Consider the following 23394-nt stretch of genomic DNA (forward strand, 5'->3'; position numbering starts at 1 on the left):
CAAGGACGACGTAATGCCTTATTCCAATGATATCGCCCCTAAAGAGGGCGACATCACCTTTTATTTCCTGGTTTTCCCCTTGGCACCGTGCCAAAGATGACATAATGCCTTATTCCAATGACATCGCCCCTAAAGAGGGCGACATCACCTTTTATTTCTAGGTTTTCCCCTTGGCACAGTGCCAAGGACGCCGTAATGCCTTATTCCAATGACATCACCCTTAAAGAGGGCGACATCACCTTTTATTTCCTGGTTTTCCCCTTGGCACCGTGCCAAAGATGACATAATGCCTTATTTCAATGACATCGCCCCTAAAGAGGGCGACATCACCTTTTATTTCCAATATTTTCACCTTGGCACCATGCCAAAGATGACATAATGCCTTATTTCAATGACATCGCCCCTAAAGAGGGCGACATCACCTTTTATTTCCAATATTTTCACCTTGGCACCATGCCAAAGATGACATAATGCCTTATTTCAATGACATCGCCCCTAAAGAGGGCGACATCACCTTTTATTTCCAATATTTTCACCTTGGCACCATGCCAAAGATGACATAATGCCTTATTTCAATGATATTGCCCCTAAAGAGGGCGACATCACCTTTTATTTCCAATATTGTCACCTTGGCACAGTGCCAAGGATGACGTAATGCCTTATTTCAATGACATCGCCCCTAAAGAGGGCGACATCACCTTTTATTTCTAGGTTTTCCCCTTGGCACAGTGCCAAGGACGACGTAATGCCTTATTCCAATGACATCGCCCCTAAAGAGGGCGACGTCACCTTTTATTTCCTGGTTTTCCCCTTGGCACAGTGCCAAGGACGACGTAATGCCTTATTCCAATGACATCGCCCCTAAAGAGGGCGACGTCACCTTTTATTTCCTGGTTTTCCCCTTGGCACAGTGCCAAGGACGACGTAATGCCTTATTCCAATGACATCGCCCCTAAAGAGGGCGACATCACCTTTTATTTCTAGGTTTTCCCCTTGGCACAGTGCCAAGGACGACGTAATGCCTTATTCCAATGACATCGCCCCTAAAGAGGGCGACATCACCTTTTATTTCCTGGTTTTCACCTTGGCACCATGCCAAAGATGACATAATGCCTTATTCCAATGACATCGCCCCTAAAGAGGGCGACATCACCTTTTATTTCTAGGTTTTCCCCTTGGCACAGTGCCAAGGACGACGTAATGCCTTATTCCAATGACATCGCCCCTAAAGAGGGCGACATCACCTTTTATTTCCTGGTTTTCCCCTTGGCACCGTGCCAAAGATGACATAATGCCTTATTCCAATGACATCGCCCCTAAAGAGGGCGACATCACCTTTTATTTCTAGGTTTTCCCCTTGGCACAGTGCCAAGGACGCCGTAATGCCTTATTCCAATGACATCACCCTTAAAGAGGGCGACATCACCTTTTATTTCCTGGTTTTCCCCTTGGCACCGTGCCAAAGATGACATAATGCCTTATTTCAATGACATCGCCCCTAAAGAGGGCGACATCACCTTTTATTTCCAATATTTTCACCTTGGCACCATGCCAAAGATGACATAATGCCTTATTTCAATGACATCGCCCCTAAAGAGGGCGACATCACCTTTTATTTCCAATATTTTCACCTTGGCACCATGCCAAAGATGACATAATGCCTTATTTCAATGACATCGCCCCTAAAGAGGGCGACATCACCTTTTATTTCCAATATTTTCACCTTGGCACCATGCCAAAGATGACATAATGCCTTATTTCAATGATATTGCCCCTAAAGAGGGCGACATCACCTTTTATTTCCAATATTGTCACCTTGGCACCATGCCAAAGATGACATAATGCCTTATTTCAATGACATCGCCCCTAAAGAGGGCGACATCACCTTTTATTTCCAATATTTTCACCTTGGCACCATGCCAAAGATGACATAATGCCTTATTTCAATGACATCGCCCCTAAAGAGGGCGACATCACCTTTTATTTCCTGGTTTTCCCCTTGGCACCATGCCAAGGACAACGTAATGCCTTATTTGAATGACATCGCCCCTAAAGAGGGCAACATCACCTTTTATTTCCAATATTTTCACCTTGGCACGGTGCCAACGATGACGTAATGCCTCATTCGAATGATATTGCCCCTAAAGAGGGCGAAATCACCTTTTATTTCCAGGGTTTTCCACTTGGCACCATGCCAAGGATGACCTAATGCTGCATTCCAATGACATCGCCCCGAAAGAGGGCGACATCACCTTTTATTTCCAATATTTTCACCTTGGCACGGTGCCAACGATGACGTAATGCCTTATTCCAATGACATCGCCCCTAAAGAGGGTGAAATCATCTTTTATTTCCAATATTTTCCTCTTCGCACCGTGCCAAGGACGACGTAATGCCTCATTTCAATGACATCGCCCCTAAAGAGGGTGACATCACCTTTCATTTCCAGGGTTTTCCACTTGGCACCATGCCAAGGATGACCTAATGCTGCATTCCAATGACATCGCCCCGAAAGAGGGCGAAATCACCTTTTATTTCCAATATTTTCCTCTTCGCACCGTGCCAAGGACGACGTAATGCCTCATTCCAATGACATCGCCCCTAAAGAGGGTGAAATCACCTTTTATTTCCAGGGTTTTCCACTTGGCACCATGCCAAGGATGACCTAATGCTGCATTCCAATGACATCGCTCCCAAAGGGAATCTATGTAATGCTATGTTCCAAAGATCTTGCTGTGTCTTAAATAATAACCAGTACCGGTATATGGCAGAATATGAAAAAACTAGTCTGCTGCCCTCTTGTGGTTATCTGGAGCATGGTAGTTCACATATTTTTATTCCTCAATTAGAAAATTAAATTCAACTTTTTAAAAACAGATGTTTATGAAAATCAAGGGATTAAAATTGCTATTGCAGTTGTACAGTTTGACAGAAATATTTGGCCAAAATGTGTGTTGCTAAGTTGAGAACGTCTATGAATCTCTACAGTTAATGAAGGCTGTATGATGAGATACACAAAGATCTTACAAATAATACGAAACGCTAGAAATACAATCGTTGAATTTTGTTTATTCTTCAACAAAGTCAAACAAAAGCAGTAAATCAAGGAGACATGTGGGGTAGTAAACACTTTTATAATCCCACCCAGGTAGATGAAGATGAACAAAAAATTAAGATCACGTTAGTGACATATTCTCTAATTTGAGAAAGATCTGGTAAAAAGAGGGGATATGAACCTGGAGAAATTAATGAACACATTTAGCAGACGTCAATGAGGCAAAAAAATAGGATTTTAGGACCAAGGCTGAAAGCTGATTCGAACAGAGTGCTTCCTGTGTTGTCCTATACGTTTTAGTCCTTAATATAAAGAACTACGGGAAGTTGAATTCTCCCGCAAAAAGAAAAGAGTTCCCAAATTCATAGGGAAAAAATTCAGGGTTCACAAGACAGGGACAATAGTTGGCTGAAAGAGGTAAGCATACTCAGTCAGTTTTTAAATAATTCCCATCCTCTGTGTGTCTCAAGAGACGAGCTACCTAAAAGTATCAGGCAGTACCCAATTCCTGCATTAAAGGAAGCGTCTGAAGCAGCTCAGATTTTTTGGGGGGAGGGAATTGCAGAACAGCCAGGGAAAGGGGAGGAAGGAAGGAAGGAGAAAGAAAGAAAGAAAGAAAGAAAGAAAGAAAGAAAGAAAGAAAGAAAGAAAGAAAGAAAGAAAGAAAGAAAGAATAAAAAGAAAAAAAGAGAAGGAAGGAAGGAAAGAGAAAAGAAAGGAAAGAAGAAAGAAAAAAGAAAGGGAAGAAAAAGAAAGAGAAAGGGAAGAAGGAAAGAAAGAAAAAAGAAGGGAAGAAAAAATGAAGGAAGAAAGAAAGAGAAAAGAAAGGTAAGGAAAAAGAAAAAGAAAGAAAGAAAGAAAGAAAGAAAGAAAGAAAGAAAGAAAGAAAGAAAGAAAGAAAGAAAGAAAGAAAGAAAGAAAGAAAGAGAAATGGAAGGAAGGAGGAAAAAGAAAAAAGAGAAGGAAGGAAGGAAAGAGTAAAGAAAGGGAAGAGGAAAGGAAGAAAGAGAAAGGGAAGAAGGGAAGAAAGAAAAAAGAAAAGGAAGAAAGGAAGAAAGATAGAAAAGGGAAGGAAAAAAGGGAAGAAGGAAAGAAAAAGAAAGGGAAGGAAAGAAAAAAGAAAGGGAAGGAAAGAAAAAAGAAAGGGAAGAAAAAGAAAGAAGGAAAGAAAGAAAAAAGAAAGGGAAGAAAGAAAGAACGAGAAAAGAATGGGAAGGAAAAAGGACAGAAAATAGAAAGGGAAGAAGGAAAGGAAGGAAAGAAAGAAAAAGAAAGAGAAAGGGAAGAAGGAAGGAAGGAAGGAAGAAAGAAAAGGAAGGAAGGAAGGAAGGAAGGAAGGAAGGAAGGAAGGAAGGAAGGAAGGAAGGAAAGAGACTAAGGGAGGAAAAAACAAAACAAGAGGAGGGAGGAAAGAAAAAAAAGAGGAGGAAGGGAGGGAAGAAAGGAATCATTGAAAGGAGGAATAAAGAAAAGAGAAGGAAGGAAAGCAGAGAATTAAGGAGAGAAGGAGAAGGGAAAAAAGAAAGCAAGGCATTGAGGGGAGAAGGAAGAGGAGGCGGGAGGGAAATCTCACCCAGACGCTTTATTCTGGGATCTCGGGACAAACCACGGCTTGCTCAGGTTCTCTTGGGCATTTGCAAAGTCCAGCCGGACGGGAGGAGAGTTCCAATCCTCCTCCCAGCGTCAGTGGGGGCGACTGCTGGATTCCAGGTGGGACCGTTTTCCAGGCGCCAGGAGCGGGAGGCTGTTGGCTTGCTCCGGGAAGGGCCTCTTGGACGAACGGCCGTGTCCATTCATGGCGCCCGCCCGGTTCCACTTGCAGAGGTCCCCGCTGAGGATGTCCTGGATGTGCTGGACGATCAGGTTGATGGCCACTGCAAAGGAAGGAGAGGAGATTTGAGAATTTAGGCCGGCACCCTCCTCCGTGGTAAAACCCTCCCCACACACACACACTTTGTTGTTGTTGCCAGCTGTGAACTCGTGTCCGACCCATCGCGACCCCATGGACAACGTTCCTCCAGGCCTTCCTGTCCTCTACCATCTTCTGGAGTCCATTTAAGCTCACGCCTCCTGCTTCAGTGACTCCATCCAGCCACCTCCTTCTCTGTCGTCCCCTTCTTCTCTTGCCCTCAATCTTTCCCAGCATGAGGCTCTTCTCCAGTGAGTCCTTCCTTCTCATTAGGTGGCCAAAGGATTTGAGTTTTAGCTTCAGGATCTGGCCTTCTAAAGAGCAATCGGGGTTGATCTCCTCTAGGACCGACCGGTTTGATCGCCTTGCAGTCCAAGGGACTCGCAGGAGTCTTCTCCAGCACCAGAGTTCAAAGGCCTCAATTCTTTGGCACTCAGCCTTTCTTACGGTCCAACTTTCACTGCCATACATTGCAACTGGGAAGACCATAGCCTTGACTGTTGTTGTTAGCTGCGAAGTCGTGTCCGACCCATCGTGACCCCACGGACAACGTTCCTCCAGGCCTTCCTGTCCTCTACCATCTTCTGGAGTCCATTTAAGCTCACAGCTACTGCTTCGGTGACTCCATCCCACCACCTCCTTCTCTGTCGTCCCCTCTTGCCCTCAGAGGCTTTTCAACTGCCCCAACTCAGCTGAGGATCTCAGACCCAAATAGTCTGGCGGGTGAAACTGGCCACAAAGCGTTCTGGAGCCATGAAAAGCCAGCTCTGGCCAACCTCAAAAGGTTGTTGGGATGGGGAGAAATACTAAGGAGCTCCTGAACGAAAGGCGGGTGGAAGTCAAATAAATAAAAGATAACAGACATTCTCTCTTCTCTGTCCCGAGAAAAAAAGAACGGTGTTTAGTAAGAATAGTCTATCCTTTATTCTTGGAATATGGGATGCTGCTTCTCCCCTAGAGCCAAATTTGCCTGCCAAACGTGAATCTCACTCAGTTGGGTCTTCAAACTTGGCCCTTGGATGACTTGCGGACTTCAGCTCCCAGAATTCCTCAGCCGGCGTGCCCGGCTGAGGAATTCTGGGAGTTGAAGTCTACAAGTCATCAAAGGGCCAAGTTCGAAGACCCCAGGATTGGATAATCCCCCTCCCCCGTTTCTCTATAATTTTCAAACAGGCGCGTTTCTTACCCATGTTATCCACGCCTCGAGGGACAATGACATCCGCATACTTCTTGGTCTGCAAAAGAGAAGAAAAGTCACAATTCTCAAAAGACCGCAACGACAACAACCCAGCCTAAGCAAGTGCCTGTTCAGAAGTGATCTTAGTCAGAAGGAAAACAGGCTTAGATTTCTTCCAACAGGCACTCGAGAAGCTTCAACTTCTACCAATAGCCCTTGAGTTACGATCACAAACTGAGACCACAATTCCCGTTGTTAAGCGAGGCACTCCATTTTATGAAAACCCCCCCCTTTTTTTTGGCCAAAACTGTTAAGTGAATCACTCCAGTTGTTAATGAGTCATGTCGTCCTTAAGCAAACCTGGCTTCTCCCACTGAACTTTGCTGGTGGGAAGCCGGGCTGAAAAAAGTCGCAATTCTTTTATTTTATTATTTTGGAAAAGAAAAAAAAAATCAGATAGCCACCTACACGCTCACGGCTGACAGAAAAATGGCGATCGTGTGACCGTAAACACACCCAAATTTTGAGCACGTGACCGTGGGGATGTTGCAATGGCCATAAGTGCGAGGTCCGGCTGTCACTCTTTATATGTTTGAAGAGATGCTAAATGAACGGGTTTTGAGAACTACCTGTGTAAAGATTACCCCTGGCTTAGGCAACTTGATTCTTAAGTGATCCGTTGCCAAGTGAAACTGTGAGTGCCCCCAACCAACTTATCTGGGAAATCTGGGATAATTTGTAAAAAGAGAGTTTCGGTACCGGCAAACAGAACTCTTCAAAGGCAGGCTTGACAAACGTCGTATATTGAGTCAAAATCTGTTCCAAATCCCTTCCTCGCTTCATATCGCGCAGAACTGCCGTGGAAGGAACAAAAGAAGGAAAACCAGTTAAAAACATGTATTTATTTATTTAATTCCATTTATATCCCGCCCTTCTCCGAAGACTCAGGGCAGCTTACAAGCTTAGCAGTAGCCTTCATACTATGTATATGCCCGTTTGTTAGGGCTTTCACACACACCCCAAGCGGCATTATTACAAAGTCAGCTTAATTGCCCCCAACAATCTGGGTCCTCATGACTGTCTAAGATTTTCTAAGCATTGAAGACAGAATGGAGGATTGGGATAACAGAATAGCAGAGTTGGAAGGGGCCTTGGAGGTCTTCTAGTCCAACCCCCTGCTCCAGCAGAAGACCTTATACCATTTCAGACAAATGGCTGTCCAGTCTCTTCTTAAAAACCTCCAGTGTTGGAGCATTCACCGCTTCTGGAGGCAAGGAGTTCCACTGGTTTGATTGTTCTCACCGTCAGGAAATTCCTCCTTAGTTCTAGGTTGCTTCTCTCTTTGGTTAGTTTCCATCCGTTGCTTCTTGTCCTGCCTTCAGGCGCTTTGGAGAATGGTTTGACTCCCTCTTCTTTGGGGCAGCCCCTGAGATACTGGAACACTGACCAGATAGCATTCTTCTCGTAACTGAGGGGCTGCCCCAAAGAAGAGGGGGTCACCCTATTCTCCAAAGCACCAGAAGGCAGGGCAAGAAGCAAAGGAGAGAAGCAACCTAGAACTAAGGAGAAATTTCCTAACGGTGAGAACAATCGATCAGTGGAACTGCTTGCCACCAGAAGTTACGGATGAAACATCACTGGAGGCTTTTAAGAAGAGACTGGACAGTCATTTGTCTGGAATGGCCTAGGGTCTCCTGCACAAGCAAGGGGTTGGACTAGAAGACCTCCAAGGGCCCTTCCAGCTTTATTCTGAATCGGAGTCCTTTCCCTCGAGGAAACGAAACCAACGTCTCACCTCTCCTGGACAATCTCACATCTGAATCGGTGTCGACAAAAAGGCGAAGGTGAAACATGCCTCGGATAACTTGATTGTAGAAGACTAAGATCCCTTCAAACAGCAGCACGTCGGCAGGGTAAACCATTGTGGTCTCGGGCAATCTGCGCCAACGAAACGGTTCAAGAGTAACTATCCAAGTCACACAGCAAAATATAAACACACCCTAGGAAAGCCAGCCATCGAAATGGGAGCTTGGTTTGCGCACACCGGAATACAGGTTGCTCTCGACTTAGGATCACAACCCGGGGCCAACATTTCTGCTGCTCTAAGTGAGACGTTTGTTACGTGAGTTTTGCCCCCCCGCGTTACGTCCTTTGTTACCACATTTGTTAAGTGAATTGTTGCAATTGTTAATATTAATAATGATGATGATGATGATGTTGGAAGGGACCTTGGAGGTCATCTAGTCCAACCCCCTGCTCAGGCAGGAAACCCTATACCATTTCAGACAAGTGACTGTCCAGTCTCTTGTAGAAAACAGTTGGAGCATTCACAGATTCTGGAGGCAGGTTGTTCCACTGATTAATTGTCCTCAGGATCAGGAAGTTTCTCCTTAATTCCAGGTTGCTTCTCTCCTTGGTTAGTTTCCATCCGGTCGCTTCTTGTCCTGCCTTCGGGTGCTTTGGAGAAGAGGTTGACTCCAAAGTTAGTAATGCGGCTGTTTAAGTTAATCTGATTTCCCCATTGAAAAAGCAAAGCAAAGTCAATCAAGATCCAGTTCCACTTTACAACCGTATGATTAACCTCACAGCTGCAGTCATCCACTTAACAAAGGCAGCCAGGAAAGTCGTAAAAATGTTCACGGTCCTCTTTAACAACAGAAATCTTGGGCCCCCTTGGTAGCTTTGAAGCTGAGGACAATCTGTAAAGTTTTGAGGGACTGGGTGGGAGTTTCAAATCTGCCCTCTGACAAATTAGGCTAGGCAGATTTGTTTGTTTATTTATTTATTTTTGGGACTTATATGCCGCCCTATCTCCCGAAGGACTCAGGGCGGCTTAGAACAATAAAAAACAACAATACAAAAATTAAAAAACGAATTAAATAACAGCCCCAAAATAAATTAACTACAGTTAAAAATTAAAACATTTATAATACAGGAACGTATAACCACCACGGAGATCGGAATTTTGAGTGCTAAGTGACATTAAGAGAGTAATGATGTGGCCAGATTTGTTCTTATGGCCATTTTTTTTATTACCACGGTCATTAAATAAATCGTGGGGCCGTTAAGGGAAAAGACAACCAAACAGCCAAAAAAATATAAGGGGGGAAAAAAGCCAAACAAATGTGGTCACCACACTTGCCTGCCTTGCCAGATCCAGGGAATGGACACTGACCTGGAATGGGTCACAAAATCGTACGTCGGGACCTCCACCGCTTGGCCGTCAATGATGTTCTTCAGCGTCATTTCCATCAAATCGTTGTCAAAAGCATCTACAGGAAATAAGTGGATTGAGAAACTTGCCAGAAGGAAGCAGTTGACTTCCAGAATATTCCGGATTAGAGGGATGGAAGAAAGATCACGTGAAGTGTTATTACTGCTTTATAAGGCCACACGTGGAATATCGCATCCAATTTTGGTCACCACGATAATAAAAAAAGACGCTGAGACTCTGGAAAGAGCGCAGAGAAGAGCAACGAAGACGATGAGGGGGCTGGAGGCTAAAAATAAGAACGTTTGCAGGAATTGAGTAGGTCTACTTTAATGGAAAGAAGGACGAGGGGGGACATGATAGCAGTCTTCCAATATCTCAGGGGCTGCCCCAAAGAAGAGGGGGTCAAGCTATTCTCCAAAGGGCCTAAAGGCAGGACAAGAAGCAACGGATGGAAACTACTCAAGGAGAGAAGCAACCTAGAACCAAGGAGAAACTTCCCGACAGAGAGAGCAATCAACTAGTGGAACGCCTTGCCTCCAGAAGTTGTGGGTGCTCCTCTCTCTCCTCTTCCTTTCTCCTTCTCTACACACCCCACTCCCTTCTAACCCTGAAGATGTTATCTAGTTGGGTCATGAAATGTCTGCAAGAAGACCAGCAAATTCAGAGACCATCTTTCAGTCTCATAGATGGAACTATTCAAAATTTGTTGGCCTCCAGAAGCCTAGTTTGGGGTTCTCCCTCCCACCCACCCAGCCTTCCAAGCTCCACCGAGGTGGCCCAATAGATACCTGGATGGTCAAAGTTATATTGTCCCTTTAAGGCTCTGGTTTTCTGTTCTGGAGTGAGGACCTTGTAGAATCGATCTTGGCTGAGAATGACGACTTTGCGTTGACGATGATCCACCTCATTTTGACCCAGCAGTTCCATGATCTTCTCGCAGACTGTTGACTTTGGAGGAAGGGACGGACAGACAGACAGACGGACGGACCGACCGACCAAGGTGGAAAGTTAGCAAAGCCAGAAGTACAGATGCAGGTTCAAAGGTCACAATCCGAAATCCCACCCTGACACCAAAACAGCACCAGTTTGATTTGGCCCTAGACTAAAATCATTGGCCACGCCGCCACCCTCATGAGTCCATCGAAGGCAGGCACTCCACCAACAATTCCATCCCCAAAAACACTGACCGACAAGAGAGCCTGTGAGGTCCTCAGAAGTCAAATCAGCTGCTCAGCCAGAGACAGCACTGACCCACAAATATCCCACTCAAGCTCCCCGCCCCCCCAATGACCCTCACCTGAAGCAACCAAGGACCCATCTCCTCCTCTCCATAACCCCCACTGCCTACTAGCACTGATGATGTTCCCTTGTTGGGTCATGAAACGTCTGCAAGAAAACAACCCAACTCTGAGCTATAGTATGTAAACAGAGAGCAAGCCACACTCACAAGCACTGATGATGTTCCCTAGTTGGGTCATGAAACGTCTGCAAGGAAACCACCCAGCTCAGAGAGCACTGAGGACCCCACAGTCCTCCTCCTCCTCCTCCCTTCAACCCCCCCTCCCTTTTAGCACTGATGATGTTCCCTAGTTGAACCCCACAGTTCAACCCTGAGCTACAAATATTCTCTTTTATTGATATACATTCATTCAATCGATCAATATTAGCTGCCAAGACCAAACGAAGCCAGCCTTAATTCGTTTTGTCAGCAACGAGAAATGTCACCCCTAAACTGAAGGGAACTAAAGGGAAATCACACCTCATCCTATACATAACTATAGACCGATAAGTGATGCTAGAGATGACACATCATATATGGGATAATACAAGCTGGCAGCTGTCGTTCCCAAACAGGAGACCCTGGACATCCACACCTGTCAAGCCCACCCAAGCCTGTTTTGGGAAAAAGACGGCAGGGCCGTTGACAGCTTGCAACACAAACAACAAACCAAACACACACACACACACACACACACACACACGCCCGACCTGAAACAACAGGGCTTCCGTCCTGGATTTTAAATCTTCTCTCCTTCCCACCCACCCACCCCCCTTCCTGCTTTTCCTGCATTCCCAACAGAAAACCCCACGCGGATGTGTGTGTGTGTGTGTGTGTGTGTGTGTGTGTGTCTTGAAACTTGGCCCTTGGATGACTTGTGGACTTCAACTCCCAGAATTCACCTGCCTGGCTGAGGAATTCTGGGAGTTGAAGTCCACAAGTCCTCCAAGGGCCAAGTTTCGAGACCCACCCACCCCACCCCCCTCCCCCGCCCCACAGGGATATTGGAAGAGCGGCGTCTTGCTCAATCGCCCCTTTCTGCTTTTCTGCGCTATTAAATATGTTTAATATATATATATATATACATATACACATACACACACACACACACACACACATATATATATATATATATACATATATATTAGGAATGCATCGAGCACCATCCATCTCGCCGGCCTTTATTTCGGATCTTTCCCCCTCCCCCAGCCCCCCCCCAACACTTCAAAGCAAAAAAAAAAAAAGCACCTTTTGCAAGCAGCCGACGAAGCTGCAATGCAAAGGAAAGCGGGGAGGGGGATCCCCGCTTCTCCCCTTTTATGCATTTTTGGGGAGTTTGGCTTCCCAGCGCTGTTGTTATATCTCCCACCCACCCCCTCCTCTTTCCCTCCCCCTCCCCCTCCCCGGGGCAATGCATTGCAGGGCCCGATTTTTGCAGGGGGGGTTATTATTATTATCATCATCATCATCATGGCTATCCTTAGGATTATTTTGCAAGGGGAAGAGTGGCGGCGTTGCCCTTTTACCTTGCCGCTGGCGGTGCCCCCGCTCACCCCGATCAGGAAGGGCCGCGGGTGAGGCCGCTCCGCTTCTCCGGCCGGGCTGGAGCTGGAAGGGTGGCCGCCCGCGGTGGCCATGAGTCCGGCAGTGCCGAAAAAGCCCAGAGCTGGGGAGAAAACTACAGCTCCCGGCAAGCCTCGCGCGGGAGAAACCCCCGGCGCGCGGAAGCGGCTGGAGCGCGAGGCAGGCTGGGAAACGGAGTTCTTCCGGGTCTGGGGAAGGCCAGCCACGGAACACACGACCGGCTGGGAGGAAGAGGCGGGGCTTGAGGGGAAAGGGGCTGGAGCCTCAGCGGAACATGTATCCTTATTTCCCCCGGTTGCTACGTAGTATCCGCCTTGGCCAGGGATAGGCAACCTCGGCTCTTTTATGACTCATGGACTTCAACTCCCAGAATTCCCGAGTCAGCATAGCTGACTCGGGAATTCTGGGAGTTGAAGTCCATGAGTCATAAAAGAGCCGAGGTTGCTTACCCTGGCGATACACAAGTCAAGCCAAGCTGCAAACAGATGCCATGCCTACGTTTAAGATGGCAAGCTGGATATTTCGGTTTTTATTTTATTTTATCTTTCTTTAAAATTTGGGGAAAAAAATCCGCATTTCAAGAGAGGGCCTGTGCCTGGGTTTAAAGCCGACTTAATTCACCAATTCCTCCCTTTCCAGGAAATCCGACTGCCCCTCTTAATGACCACCAGATTAGATCTGTAGCTGGCTGGCAAACAGTACTCAGTGAGTAGTCCGTCCTCCGTGGTACTGCATCCAAATGGAGAGCAGTAAGCAGTGGGGGCATCACAAGCCTCCGTCTTGGGTCTGGGTCTCTTCCGATATCTTCATCAATGACTTAGACGAGGGAATTGAAGGGGGACTCATCAAATCTGCCGATGACACCAAACTGACAGGAGTAGCCAACACCCCAGAAGACAAACTCAGGATCCAAAAAGATCTTGACCAACTATTCTATTCTATCCATTTCATATTCTATTTCTATTTCTATTTCTATTTCTATTTCTATTTCTATTTCTATTCTATTCTATTCTATTCTATTCTATTCTATTCTATTCTATTCTATCCATTTCATATTCTATTTCTAATTCTATTGCTATGATTTCTATTTCTATCTTATCCTATCCTATCTTACCCTGTTTCCTATCTTCTATTCTATTCTGTTTTGTTCTGTTCTGTTCTGTTCTATCCATTTCATATTCTATTTCTATGATTTCTATTTCTATCCTATCCTATCCTGTCCTATCGTTTCCTATATTCTATTCTATTCTATTCTATTCTATTCTATTCTATTCTATTCTATTCTATTCTATTCTATTCTATTCTATTCTATCCATTTCATATTCTATTTCTAATTCTATTTCTATAATTTCTATTTCTATCCTATCCTATCTTGTTTCCTATATTCTATTCTATTCTATTCTATTCTATTCTATTCTATTCTATTCTATTCTATCCATTTCATATTCTATTTCTAATTCTATTTCTATAATTTCTATTTCTATCCTATCCTATCTTGTTTCCTATATTCTATTCTATTCTATTCTATTCTATTCTATTCTATTCTATTCTATTCTATTCTATTCTATTCTATTCTATTCTATTCTATCCATTTCATATTCTATTTCTAATTCTATTTCTATAATTTCTATTTCTATCCTATCCTATCTTGTTTCCTATATTCTATTCTATTCTATTCTATTCTATTCTATTCTATTCTATTCTATTCTATTCTATTCTATTCTATTCTATTCTATTCTATTCTATTCTATTCTATTCTATTCTATTCTAGGACCTTGGAGTCCTAGTGGATGATCACTTGACTACGAATGAGCCAGCTGTGTGTGGCAGCAGCCAAAAAAGCTAATACAATCCTGGGTTGTATAAACAAGAGGCATAGAATCAAGATCATGCAAAGTATTATTACCGCTTTATAAAACCCTTGTGAGGCCACACCTGGAATACTGCAGCCAATTTTGGTCACCATCTCACAAAAAAGATGTTGAGAGTTTGCAAAAAAAAAAAAAAAATCAGAATTGCAACTAAGAGGCCTGGAGACTAAAATATACAAAAGAACGGCTCTTCGGGGGTCTTCCCTAATTTTTAAAAACAGCCTAAATTTAAAACGTGCTGACTTGTTGGGGTACAGCAAAACATGTGTAAAACTTGGGGGGGCGGGGGCAGAAGCAAATCCCAGATTGTGAAGAATTGGCTGTGCGTTTGTGTGGACTTGGCAACCTACCCTGGGGGAACTGAGAGTTCCTCAAACTTTATGGACAGATCAAAGGTCTCGGCAATCAAACCCCAAATAAATCCAGTTTATTAGAGCTGGAGGGCAGTAGAAGTTGCCCTTTGCCCTGACTCGGCTCCTTCTGGGCGGGGAGATGCTGGCACTGCCCAGCCGAGCCAGGATCTTGGCACAGCTTCTCACTGCACACACCACAAATGCACGTGCACGCACACACACGCAGAGCGGCCTTCGACATCCTTGGCTTTTGGTACACACAGACGTCCCTCTGCAAACAAGCCGTCAATGATTAATAAGTCCCTGGAAACGAATCTTGGCGACTCGGATGAGTCAAAGGTGGCCCCAGGGGCGCCATTATTTTTCAAGCCGGGGTGAGGAAGATGGCATGGGGCAGGCAGAGGGAGGACAGGGCCCCCACCTCGCTGAGGTGCCCAGATCTTTGAAGGAGGAAGTGGCTGCGGAGAAGACAGGTAACTGCCTCAAATTCCTTTCGGTAAATAGAAGCTCTGGCTGAGGATGGGTGTCGGGGGTGGGTGTCATGCTCCTTTTTTTCTGAAGACCAACTGTGCAAAATGCTAAAGGAGCCTTGATGGTGGAACCTCCAGGGCTCAAGGCAGTCCACCTGCAACGGAAGCAAGGTGCAGTTCGAATCAAAGGGCCGCTGTTCGGCTTACGGCCCCGATGGAGCCCACAATTTGGTGGAGCAGTGGGCTTAATGCCTCCTTAAGTAACACCAGCTGCCTGCCATTAGTGCAGGTTCGAGTCCCACCAGGCTCAAGGTTGACTCAGCCTTCCCTCCTTCCCAGGTAGGTCAAATGAGGACCCAGATTGTTGGGGGCAATTAATTGTAATAATGCCGCTTGGGGGTGTGTGTGAAAGCCCTAATAAGCAGGCATATACATAGAATGAAGGCTACTGCTAAGCTTGTAAGCCGCCCTGAGTCTTCAGAGAAGGGCGGGACATAAATGGAATTAAAATAAAAAATAAAATAAAAATATAAATGGAATTAAAAAAAAATTCTGTCACTACATGAGACTACATTGGTCCAGTGAATTTTGCCCCCTTGGGTCACTGCGGGTGAGCAGCCTGGCTGTTAAGTGAAACTGCCTTCCCTGTTTGGATTTTGCTTGTGAGAAGGTCGCAAAAAGGGGATCACGTCTCACACACACACAGAGAGAGAAACACACACACACCCGGGACGCTGCGACCGTCATAAATGTGAACCAGTTGCCCAGGGTCCAAATTCTGATCACGTGAACTACGGGGACGCTGATAAGTCTGAAAAATGGCCCTGAATAAATATAATACATTTCTTTCTTTCCTTCTGCCTTTCCTTTCTCTTTTCTTTCCTCCCATCTTCGATTCCTTTTTCTTTCCTCCCCTCCTCCCTTTTCCTTCCTTCCTCCCCTCCTTTCCTTTTTTCCTCCCCTCCTCCCTCCCTCCCTTCTTTCCTTCCCTTTTTCTTTCCTTGCCTCCTCCCCTTTCTTTCCTTCCTTCCTTCCTTCCTTCCTTCCTTCCTTCCTTCCTTCCTTCCTTCCTTCCTTCCGTTTGTTTATATTTGCAAATGGTCCAGCTTACTAAGAAAGGGAAGCCAAAGGTTACTTGATGATCAATATTATGGGGGCTGTTGCTTCATTGTAGGACCCGTGGAAACTTCTCTCCATTCAACGCACCAAGTGTGGAGGACCGTAACATGGACGGAGAAGAACCCCCTCCAAGCCCATCCCCAGGTCACCCGAGGGATGTCGAAAGCGAAGGAGAGGCCCAGCCTTCTCCAGGAGATGCAGCCACATTCACAAGAGAGCAGAAGGACCCATCCGAGCCCAATCAACAAGCAGGATCAGATCATCTCCAGAACTTGGGAACCATCAATCCAGGCTTCGTAGAAGAACCTCCACCATATGCGCCACCGGATCCGAAAGACATTCACTTGTATCCACCATTCCAAGCTGACATTCCGCCACGGAGTTACATCTTTTACCAGCCGACATCTCCACGCCAGGCCCTAAGCCAACCGCCGGATGGGTTATCCAGCCCTTATCCTTTCACCATTGTGAGTTGCAAATGAGGGGAAATGCAATTATTAACGTTTGCAGCTCAGGAGTGACCTGTGGGCTCCTTGGTGATGCTGTGAGCTGGGCTGCTTTCTTGCAGACGTTTTGTGACCCAACTAGGTAACCCTCAGCAATGTTAGTTAGGTAGCAGAGTTTGCAGGGAGGAGGAGGAGGAGGAGGAGGAGGAGGAGGAGGAAGAGGAGGAGGAGAAGGAGGACGACGACGACTGTGGGGTCTTTGGTGCTCTCTAAATCTGGTTGTTTTCTTGCAGACGTTTCGTGACCCAACTAGGTAACATCATCAGAACCTCTGAAGAAAGATGGGATGTATATTGATTGAACAAAAAAAAATTGGGCGAGCTTCTCAGTTCAAGATGGTTAATTTGGGGCTTTTCTTTCAGTACCAGAGTGCCTGGCCTGGACAGACCCCCCAAGTTGGTGACCAGAGACTGCCACCCAAGGATTATATGGTGGAATCCGTGCTGGTGACCATTTTCTGCTGCTTGTTCACAGGACTGACAGCACTTGTGTATTCCCACGAGGTGTGTACTGCTACGGCAAAAAAACAACAACAACTGAGGTTTAGGAACATTCCTGAACTCACATGCTTTGAGATGGGGGGAACGTCAACTCTCGGAACCTAAATCAAAGTTGTTAGCTCAGTAACAGAAGTAAAAGACATATACTGTTCGAAAAAAATAAAGGGAACACTTAAACAACACAATGTAGTGTATTTAATAGTAGGATGTCTTATTTTGTGTTCCCTTTATTTTTTTTTTGAGCAGTATATGTAGGTAGAATAGAATAGGAGCTGGAAAGGGACCTTGGAGGTCTTCTAGTCCAGCCCCCTGCTCAAGCAGGAGAACTTATACCATCTCAGACAAGTAGTCCTTGATTTATATAACCTTTCGTTTAGCGACTGTCTGAACTTACCACAGTACTGGGGAAAAAAAGTGACGTTTCACACTTTGATCCCCATGGCCACAAGGATCAAAATTCGGATGCTTGTCGACTGGCTCATATTTACGACGGTCGCCGTGTCCCGGGGTCACGCGATCCCCTTTGGTGACTTTCTGACAAGTCAAAAGGAGAAGCCAGATTCACTTTAACAATAAGGTTACTCACTTAGTAACTCCAGCGATCGATTCGCATAACCAGAGTGGCCAAAAAAAAAAAAGGTTGTAAAATGGGACAAAGCTACCTGAACAACTGCCTCACTTAGCAACAGAAAGGCCTGGGATCCGTTGTGGTCCTCCATCAAGGACGTGCCTGTGCTTGGCCCGGCTTCCCAGGAAGAAGTCGAACAGAGGTCCATTACCTGTTTCTCAGCTAAAGTGGACATTGATCCGAGATCCTCCGTTTTCTTTCCTCACACAGACCCGGGCCGCTCTGAAACGCGGTGACCTCATCCAAGCCATGATAGCCTCCCGCAAGGCTCGCGCGCTCGTCTTGTTCAGCCTCTTCTTCGGCGTCTTTGTGTCCATCAGCTGGGTTGTCTACGTGGTGGTGACCCTGTATCTATGACCCAAGCGGGTTGCGATGGACTCTTAGGGTTTCCTGCAAAGTTGTGGTACGGAGGCTTCGCCATTTTCAGCCAGCTTGGGGACCAGTTTCTCATGATGATGCTTCTTTCAAGAAGGAACGACTGTCCTAAAAGAAATGATGAGACACTCCCCCCCACTCTACTCTATCCATTTCATTTTCTATTTCTATTCTAATTCTATTCTACTCTTATCCATTTCATATTTTATTTCTGTTCTATTCTAATTCTATTCTACTCTATCCGTTTCATATTCTATTTCTATTTTATTCTAATTCTATTCTACTCTATCCGTTTCATATTCTATTTCTGTTTTTTTTAATCCCATTTATATCCCGCCCTTCTCCGAAGACTTTACAATCTAAGAAGCACAAATCAATGTGCTTAGCAATAGCCTTCATTCTATGTATATGCCTGCTTATTAGGGCTTTCGCCCCCCCCAGCGGCATTTTTTACAAAGTCAGCTTATTGCCCCCAACAATCTGGGTCCTCATTTTACCTACCTGGGAAGGATGGAAGGCTGAGTCAACCTTGAGCCTGGTGGGACTCGAACCTGCACTAATTGCAGGCAGCTGGTGTTACTTAAGGAGGCATTAGCCCACTGCTCCACCAAGGCTCTTTCTATTTCTATAATTCTATTCTATTCTATTCTATGGACTTACCGAGGCTAACTTAATTGCTATTTCATTAGTCTTATTTCAAGAAACACACGAACAGTCTGGTCCAAGAAGTGTTTAAAAATATACCAGACCCTGCTTGGGATGGCTACAACAGGTTATCCTGGGGGCAGGTCAGAAAGGTGAATGTTGATCCATGTGTTCTTCAAACACCGAGATCCAGTCAGGAGGCCCTGCACTGTGAAGACATCAGAAATTCCATACCAACTTTTATTTCGGATGCTCAATTTAGGAACAATAAACGCTTGAAGGATTTTTGCCTATTTGTGTCCATCATTTGACCACTGACCCACAGGTGTAATAGGAATCAGCAGCTGATCTTCATGCATAGGTAAAAAGATTGGATGGATGGATGGATGGATGGATGGATGGATGGATGGATGGATGGATGGATGGACATGATAGATGATAGATAGATAATGATAGAGAGATGATACAGATGTAACAGATAGAAATAAATAGATATAATAGAGAGATGATAGAGATGTAATAGAGAGATGAGAGATAGATAATGATAGAGATGATAGATATAATAGAGATGATAGATAGACATATAGATCAATGATAAATAGAGATTAGGTAAATAGGAAGATAGATTGGACAGATGAGATAGATGATAGATAGGACAGATACATCGATCAATGAAATAGAGATAGATTAGGAAGGTAGATAGGAAGGTAGATGAACAGATGAGACAGATGGAAGATAGATAGATAGAAGAGACAGACACAGACAGACAGAGAGCTTATGAGAACAGTCGTCTCTACGATGTTGCCACTAGTGCCTAAACTTTTGAGAGTTTAGGGCAAAAAAAAAACTTTTGAGAGTTTAGGGCAAAAAAAACAACAATGAATTTCTTTGATCAGTTCCTCAGTGCCCATTTCAACTACTTCTTTTCAACTTGGAGTAGGTGGAAATACATTTGCATGTTCAATTCACGGGCGCAGCTTTGAAAACCCCGTTACCGCCGACGGTGACCGAAGCAAGAGCGATCTTTTAAGGCCCGCCACGGGGCAGAGGCAACGGTTTCGTTGCAGGAAAAGCACAATCACGAAGAGGCGGAGTTCTTTAACTGCGTTTATTTTCACTAGGGTTTTTTTTCCTCCCCCTCCCTTGAATATAAAAAAAAGCAATTAACGGTTTTCAGTTGTTGTTGTTTTTATTTGCAAGTTGGGGATCTACACCGTTGAGCCCTAAATACGCAGGGTTGGGCTCGGGAAACCTGGTGGATCAGGCAGCCAGGTTGAGATAACCCGGGACAATTTTTGTAACAGTTTACCGGGTTCCTCTTTTGATTTCCAAACTCAAACTGAATCTACCCCTTTTTCTCCTTTCCCTCCTTCCTCGGAGTTGGTCTCACTCCCTCAGTGATTCTCAACCTTGGCAGGGTGAAGATGTGTGGGCTCCCCACTCCCAGAATTCCCCAGTCAGAATTCCCCAGCGTGGGGAGGAGGAGGAGGAGGAGGAGGAGGAGAAGGAGGATCATAATGATGGAGAAAAAGGAGGAGAGAGGAGGAGGAGGAGGATCATAATGGAGAAAAAAGAAATGGAAGAGGAGGAAGAGGAAGATTATAATGATGGAGAAAAAGGAGGAGAAATGAGATGAGGAGGAAGAGGAGGAGGAAAGGGAGGATCATAATGGAGAAAAAAGAGAAATGGAGGAGGAGGATCATAACGATGGAGAAAAAGGAGGAGAAATGAGGAGAGGAGGAAGAGGAGGAGGAAAGGGAGGATCATAATGGAGGAGGATCATAATGGAGAAAAAAGAGAAATGGAGGAGGAGGAGGAGGAGGAGGAGGAGGAGGAGGAGGAGGAGGAGGAGGAGGAGGAGGAGGAAAAAAGAGAAGGGATGATCCCTCTGGTGGTTTAGGAGATGGAGCAGGAAAAGAGAATGAAAAAGAGAAGAGATGATGGAGACAGAGAATGAAAAAGAGAGGAGAAGGAGAAGAAGAGAAGGTGGTAGGGGTGACGGAGGAGGAGACCAGTGGCCGTGGAAAGAGACCATCTCAGTTCTGGCCACTGAAGCAAGAGGAGAAAATCAGAGGAGAAGCATGAATTACACCCCAAACCTCAACCTTCCCAAATGCAGAGTCTCGGGTATCTGATTTCAAGGAGCAGAGAATGGAAGAAGCCCTAGAGATTTCTCCAGCGGTCCTGGAGGGAAGCTGAAGAACAGAACATCGGCTGTGCCGCATGGGAGTGACAGTCCAACAACACATCTGGCAGGTACTCTGGAAGACAGAACATTCAAGGGCACTCTGCCTCTGATTTTAACGATTGGGGCGGGAGTACATTGAGGGTTAGTCATTGTCTCTCGAGCCCAACGATCCCAACCAACCTGGTTTAATTCTGCCCACGATGGGCTTGACCTAACTGTGGCTGTGACCCAGCTCTAGCCTAACTTTAGGGCTGATGCCTTCACAGCCTAGAGTTTTGTTTTTTTGTTTGTTTTTTGTCTCTTTCCTATCCATTTTCCTTTCTTAAAAAACGATTCCTTGCCAAAATAATAATAATAATAATAATTAATAATAATAATAACCAACTAAAAACAACCCCAAGAAAATGACAAACGCCCCCCTCCAAAAAAAAGAAAAGAAAAACAAATATATCCACGGGCAAATTCAAACATGCACATCGCAACGAAAACGCAACGGTCCTAGACTCCCGTGTATGTACAGGCGGGCTTGTGTTTTTCTACATATTTACTGCCTTTACAAGCTAGTACCATCGCTAAGTTAGACGTTCCCCGTTTCCCACGTGGAAATCCGTACATCGGGGGTGGAGAGTTAAGAGATGACACTGGAGTTTCGGATAAGAGGAGGAAGCAATTCAAGATGGAGAGAAGAACGGTTGGTGATAGACCCCCACATCTTCTTCTGCCCCTTCTCACGAGGGCACCAGAAGGACGACGTCAGCCGGTGTTGTCGGGTCAACGCCATCTCTGACAGGGAAGGTTGGTGGACCAGAGTTGACCTCCACCTTCTTTCAAGCTTCCTTGGCTCGGCTTGTCCCGCTTTTTCCCCCCAGAGCGGAAGTATCTGAGATGGTTCTCCTTGGCACGGTCTTCAGGAAATGCCCTTGGCCAAACCTGTCCATGGTTACCCCCTTGGCACGGCGTTGAGCGATCTTGGTCTCTCTTCTCCACTTGAGTGTGTGCAAAAAAATGTAGGCTGGCTGATATCCCCCCCCTCCCTCCCCCCTCTTTCTCTCACACACACACACCTTGGGTACAACTTGACATTTGGCCAAGCGGGAAGTCAACACTTCCGATTCTTTTCCGTCCCTCACTTTCCAGACCAGGAGGGCAATGTACAAGAGCCCAGAAGTGATGGAGAAAGATCAAAGGAGGGCCTGGAGATTCAGGAGGGGAGAGAGAGGTCTGCGCGGAGTGCTCAAGGCTTCGAACTCGATGCCAGTCCCAATCGGATGCCCACGGCCTTCCTGCTTTTTCCCCCTTCTAAGTCTTCTCTTCCCGGTCTGTTTTGCGCCGCGTGATGTTTCGGGGTTTGATTTTGAGTGACAGTTCCCACAACGCCTCCTCGGCCAGGTGGTCGCTGAAGTCGTTGAAGAAGGAAATGATGTCATCGTTGCGCTTGATGTCGTAATGCCTGCCAAGATCAGAAAGAGAGGGCAGTTTAGACCGGAATGGAGCCAAGTTGGGTTAACCCTTTTAAGTGTTATAAAATACAGGCAATCTCCTTTACCTAAGACAACAATCGAGGCCAAATTTTCTCTTGCTAAGTGAAACGTTTGTTAAATGAGTTTTGCCCCATTTACGACCGTTGTTAAATTGAATCACTGCAGCTGTTAAGTTAGTAACATGGCTGTTAAATGAATCTCGCTTCCCGCATTGACTTTGCTTGTCAGAAGGGCGCAAAAGGGGACCATGAGACCGTCGTAAATAGGAGTCGGTCGCCGAATGTCTGAATGGGGATGTTGCGAGGGTCGTTAAGCGTGAAAAGCACGCCTGGTTCCCAACATCCCGAAACGTGGGCAGGGGGAACAGGAAGCCACAGGCCAAAGAAACGGGGACCGCCTTACACTTGCTGGAACCGTCTCATGTTATCCAGGATGTTGAACTGCTGCCATCGTTTGGAGAAGTTGACTTTGCCCTCGATGTAGTCGGGGTTTCCCAGGTGCACGAAAGTCAGGTCTTGCAGGATCAGGCCCCTGGAGAAGGAGAGGAAAGGGAAAGGGAAGAGCTTCCAGTTACGGCAGCTCGGAAGAGCGACGTGGCTTAAAAGGCGAAAGGCGGGGGAGCGTTCTGATTTTGCCAAAGCTAGTAAGTCACAAACCAAGGAAGCAGGGTTGTTCTGCACCTCAGGGAGAAAGGCCAAATTACAAGTAATTTTTCCCCCCAGAGTGGAAGTATCTGAGATGGTTCTCCTCGGCATGGTCTTCAGGAAATGCCCTTGGCCAAACCCATCCATGGTGTTACCCCATGGCACGGCGTTGAGAGATCTTGGTTTATGTTTCTCTTCTCCACTTGGGAGTGTGCAAAAATGTGGGCTGGCTGATTCCCTCTCTCTCTCTCTCTCTCTCTCTCAAACACACACTTTGTTTAGCGTCCACAATTGAGACCACCAGCCTGGTCATTAAGCAAAGTGGTTGCTGAGCTCCAACACTGCAACATTACAATCTCACTTCAGCTTTGCTTTACAGACCTGCGAAGGTGGTCA

At 45.7% G+C, this 23394-nt stretch overlaps 4 protein-coding genes across 7 annotated transcripts in view; 2 read left to right on the plus strand and 2 right to left on the minus strand.

Moving 5' to 3' along the window:
- The window catches only part of NTNG2 (netrin G2), a 226933-nt gene that overhangs the window by 124585 nt on the left and 78954 nt on the right, over positions 1–23394 (plus strand).
- Positions 4500–12307, minus strand: UCK1 (uridine-cytidine kinase 1; the record flags this gene model as incomplete). 2 transcript variants are annotated; one of them, XM_083375199.1, is made up of 7 exons in its annotated part: positions 4500–4929; positions 6151–6199; positions 6901–6995; positions 7937–8079; positions 9317–9413; positions 10144–10303; positions 12161–12307. In XM_083375199.1, 7 exons carry the CDS (start codon positions 12269–12271, stop codon positions 4739–4741), a joined length of 846 nt encoding a protein of 281 aa, XP_083231325.1. In that variant the 3' UTR covers positions 4500–4738. The 2 variants fall into 2 exon arrangements, with proteins under 2 accessions (XP_083231325.1, XP_083231326.1); XM_083375200.1 differs by having other exon boundaries at positions 12188–12271.
- Positions 13175–19758, plus strand: PRRT1B (proline rich transmembrane protein 1B). Of its 3 annotated transcripts, none has more exons than XM_083375209.1 (4): positions 13175–14915; positions 16087–16498; positions 16900–17040; positions 17876–19495. In XM_083375209.1, exons 2-4 carry the CDS (start codon positions 16139–16141, stop codon positions 18020–18022), a joined length of 648 nt encoding a protein of 215 aa, XP_083231335.1. In that variant the 5' UTR covers positions 13175–14915; positions 16087–16138; the 3' UTR covers positions 18023–19495. The 3 variants fall into 3 exon arrangements, 2 of the variants coding, with proteins under 2 accessions (XP_083231335.1, XP_083231334.1); XR_014493919.1 differs by lacking the exon at positions 13175–14915 and adding an exon at positions 19626–19758 and having other exon boundaries at positions 15912–16498; positions 17876–19046; XM_083375208.1 differs by lacking the exon at positions 13175–14915 and having other exon boundaries at positions 15516–16498.
- The window catches only part of RAPGEF1 (Rap guanine nucleotide exchange factor 1), a 36890-nt gene continuing 35582 nt past the window's right edge, over positions 22087–23394 (minus strand). Inside the window, exons 25-26 of the mRNA XM_083375230.1 lie at positions 22757–22885; positions 22087–22323 (exon numbers count right to left, since the gene is read on the minus strand). Of these exons, the coding sequence (XP_083231356.1) occupies positions 22173–22323; positions 22757–22885 (280 nt within the window). The 3' untranslated portion in view covers positions 22087–22172. The remainder of the gene's footprint in view (positions 22324–22756; positions 22886–23394) is intronic.

This window comes from Vipera ursinii (genome assembly GCF_947247035.1).
Source record: "Vipera ursinii genome assembly, chromosome: 16".
Classification (NCBI taxonomy): domain Eukaryota; kingdom Metazoa; phylum Chordata; class Lepidosauria; order Squamata; family Viperidae; genus Vipera; species Vipera ursinii.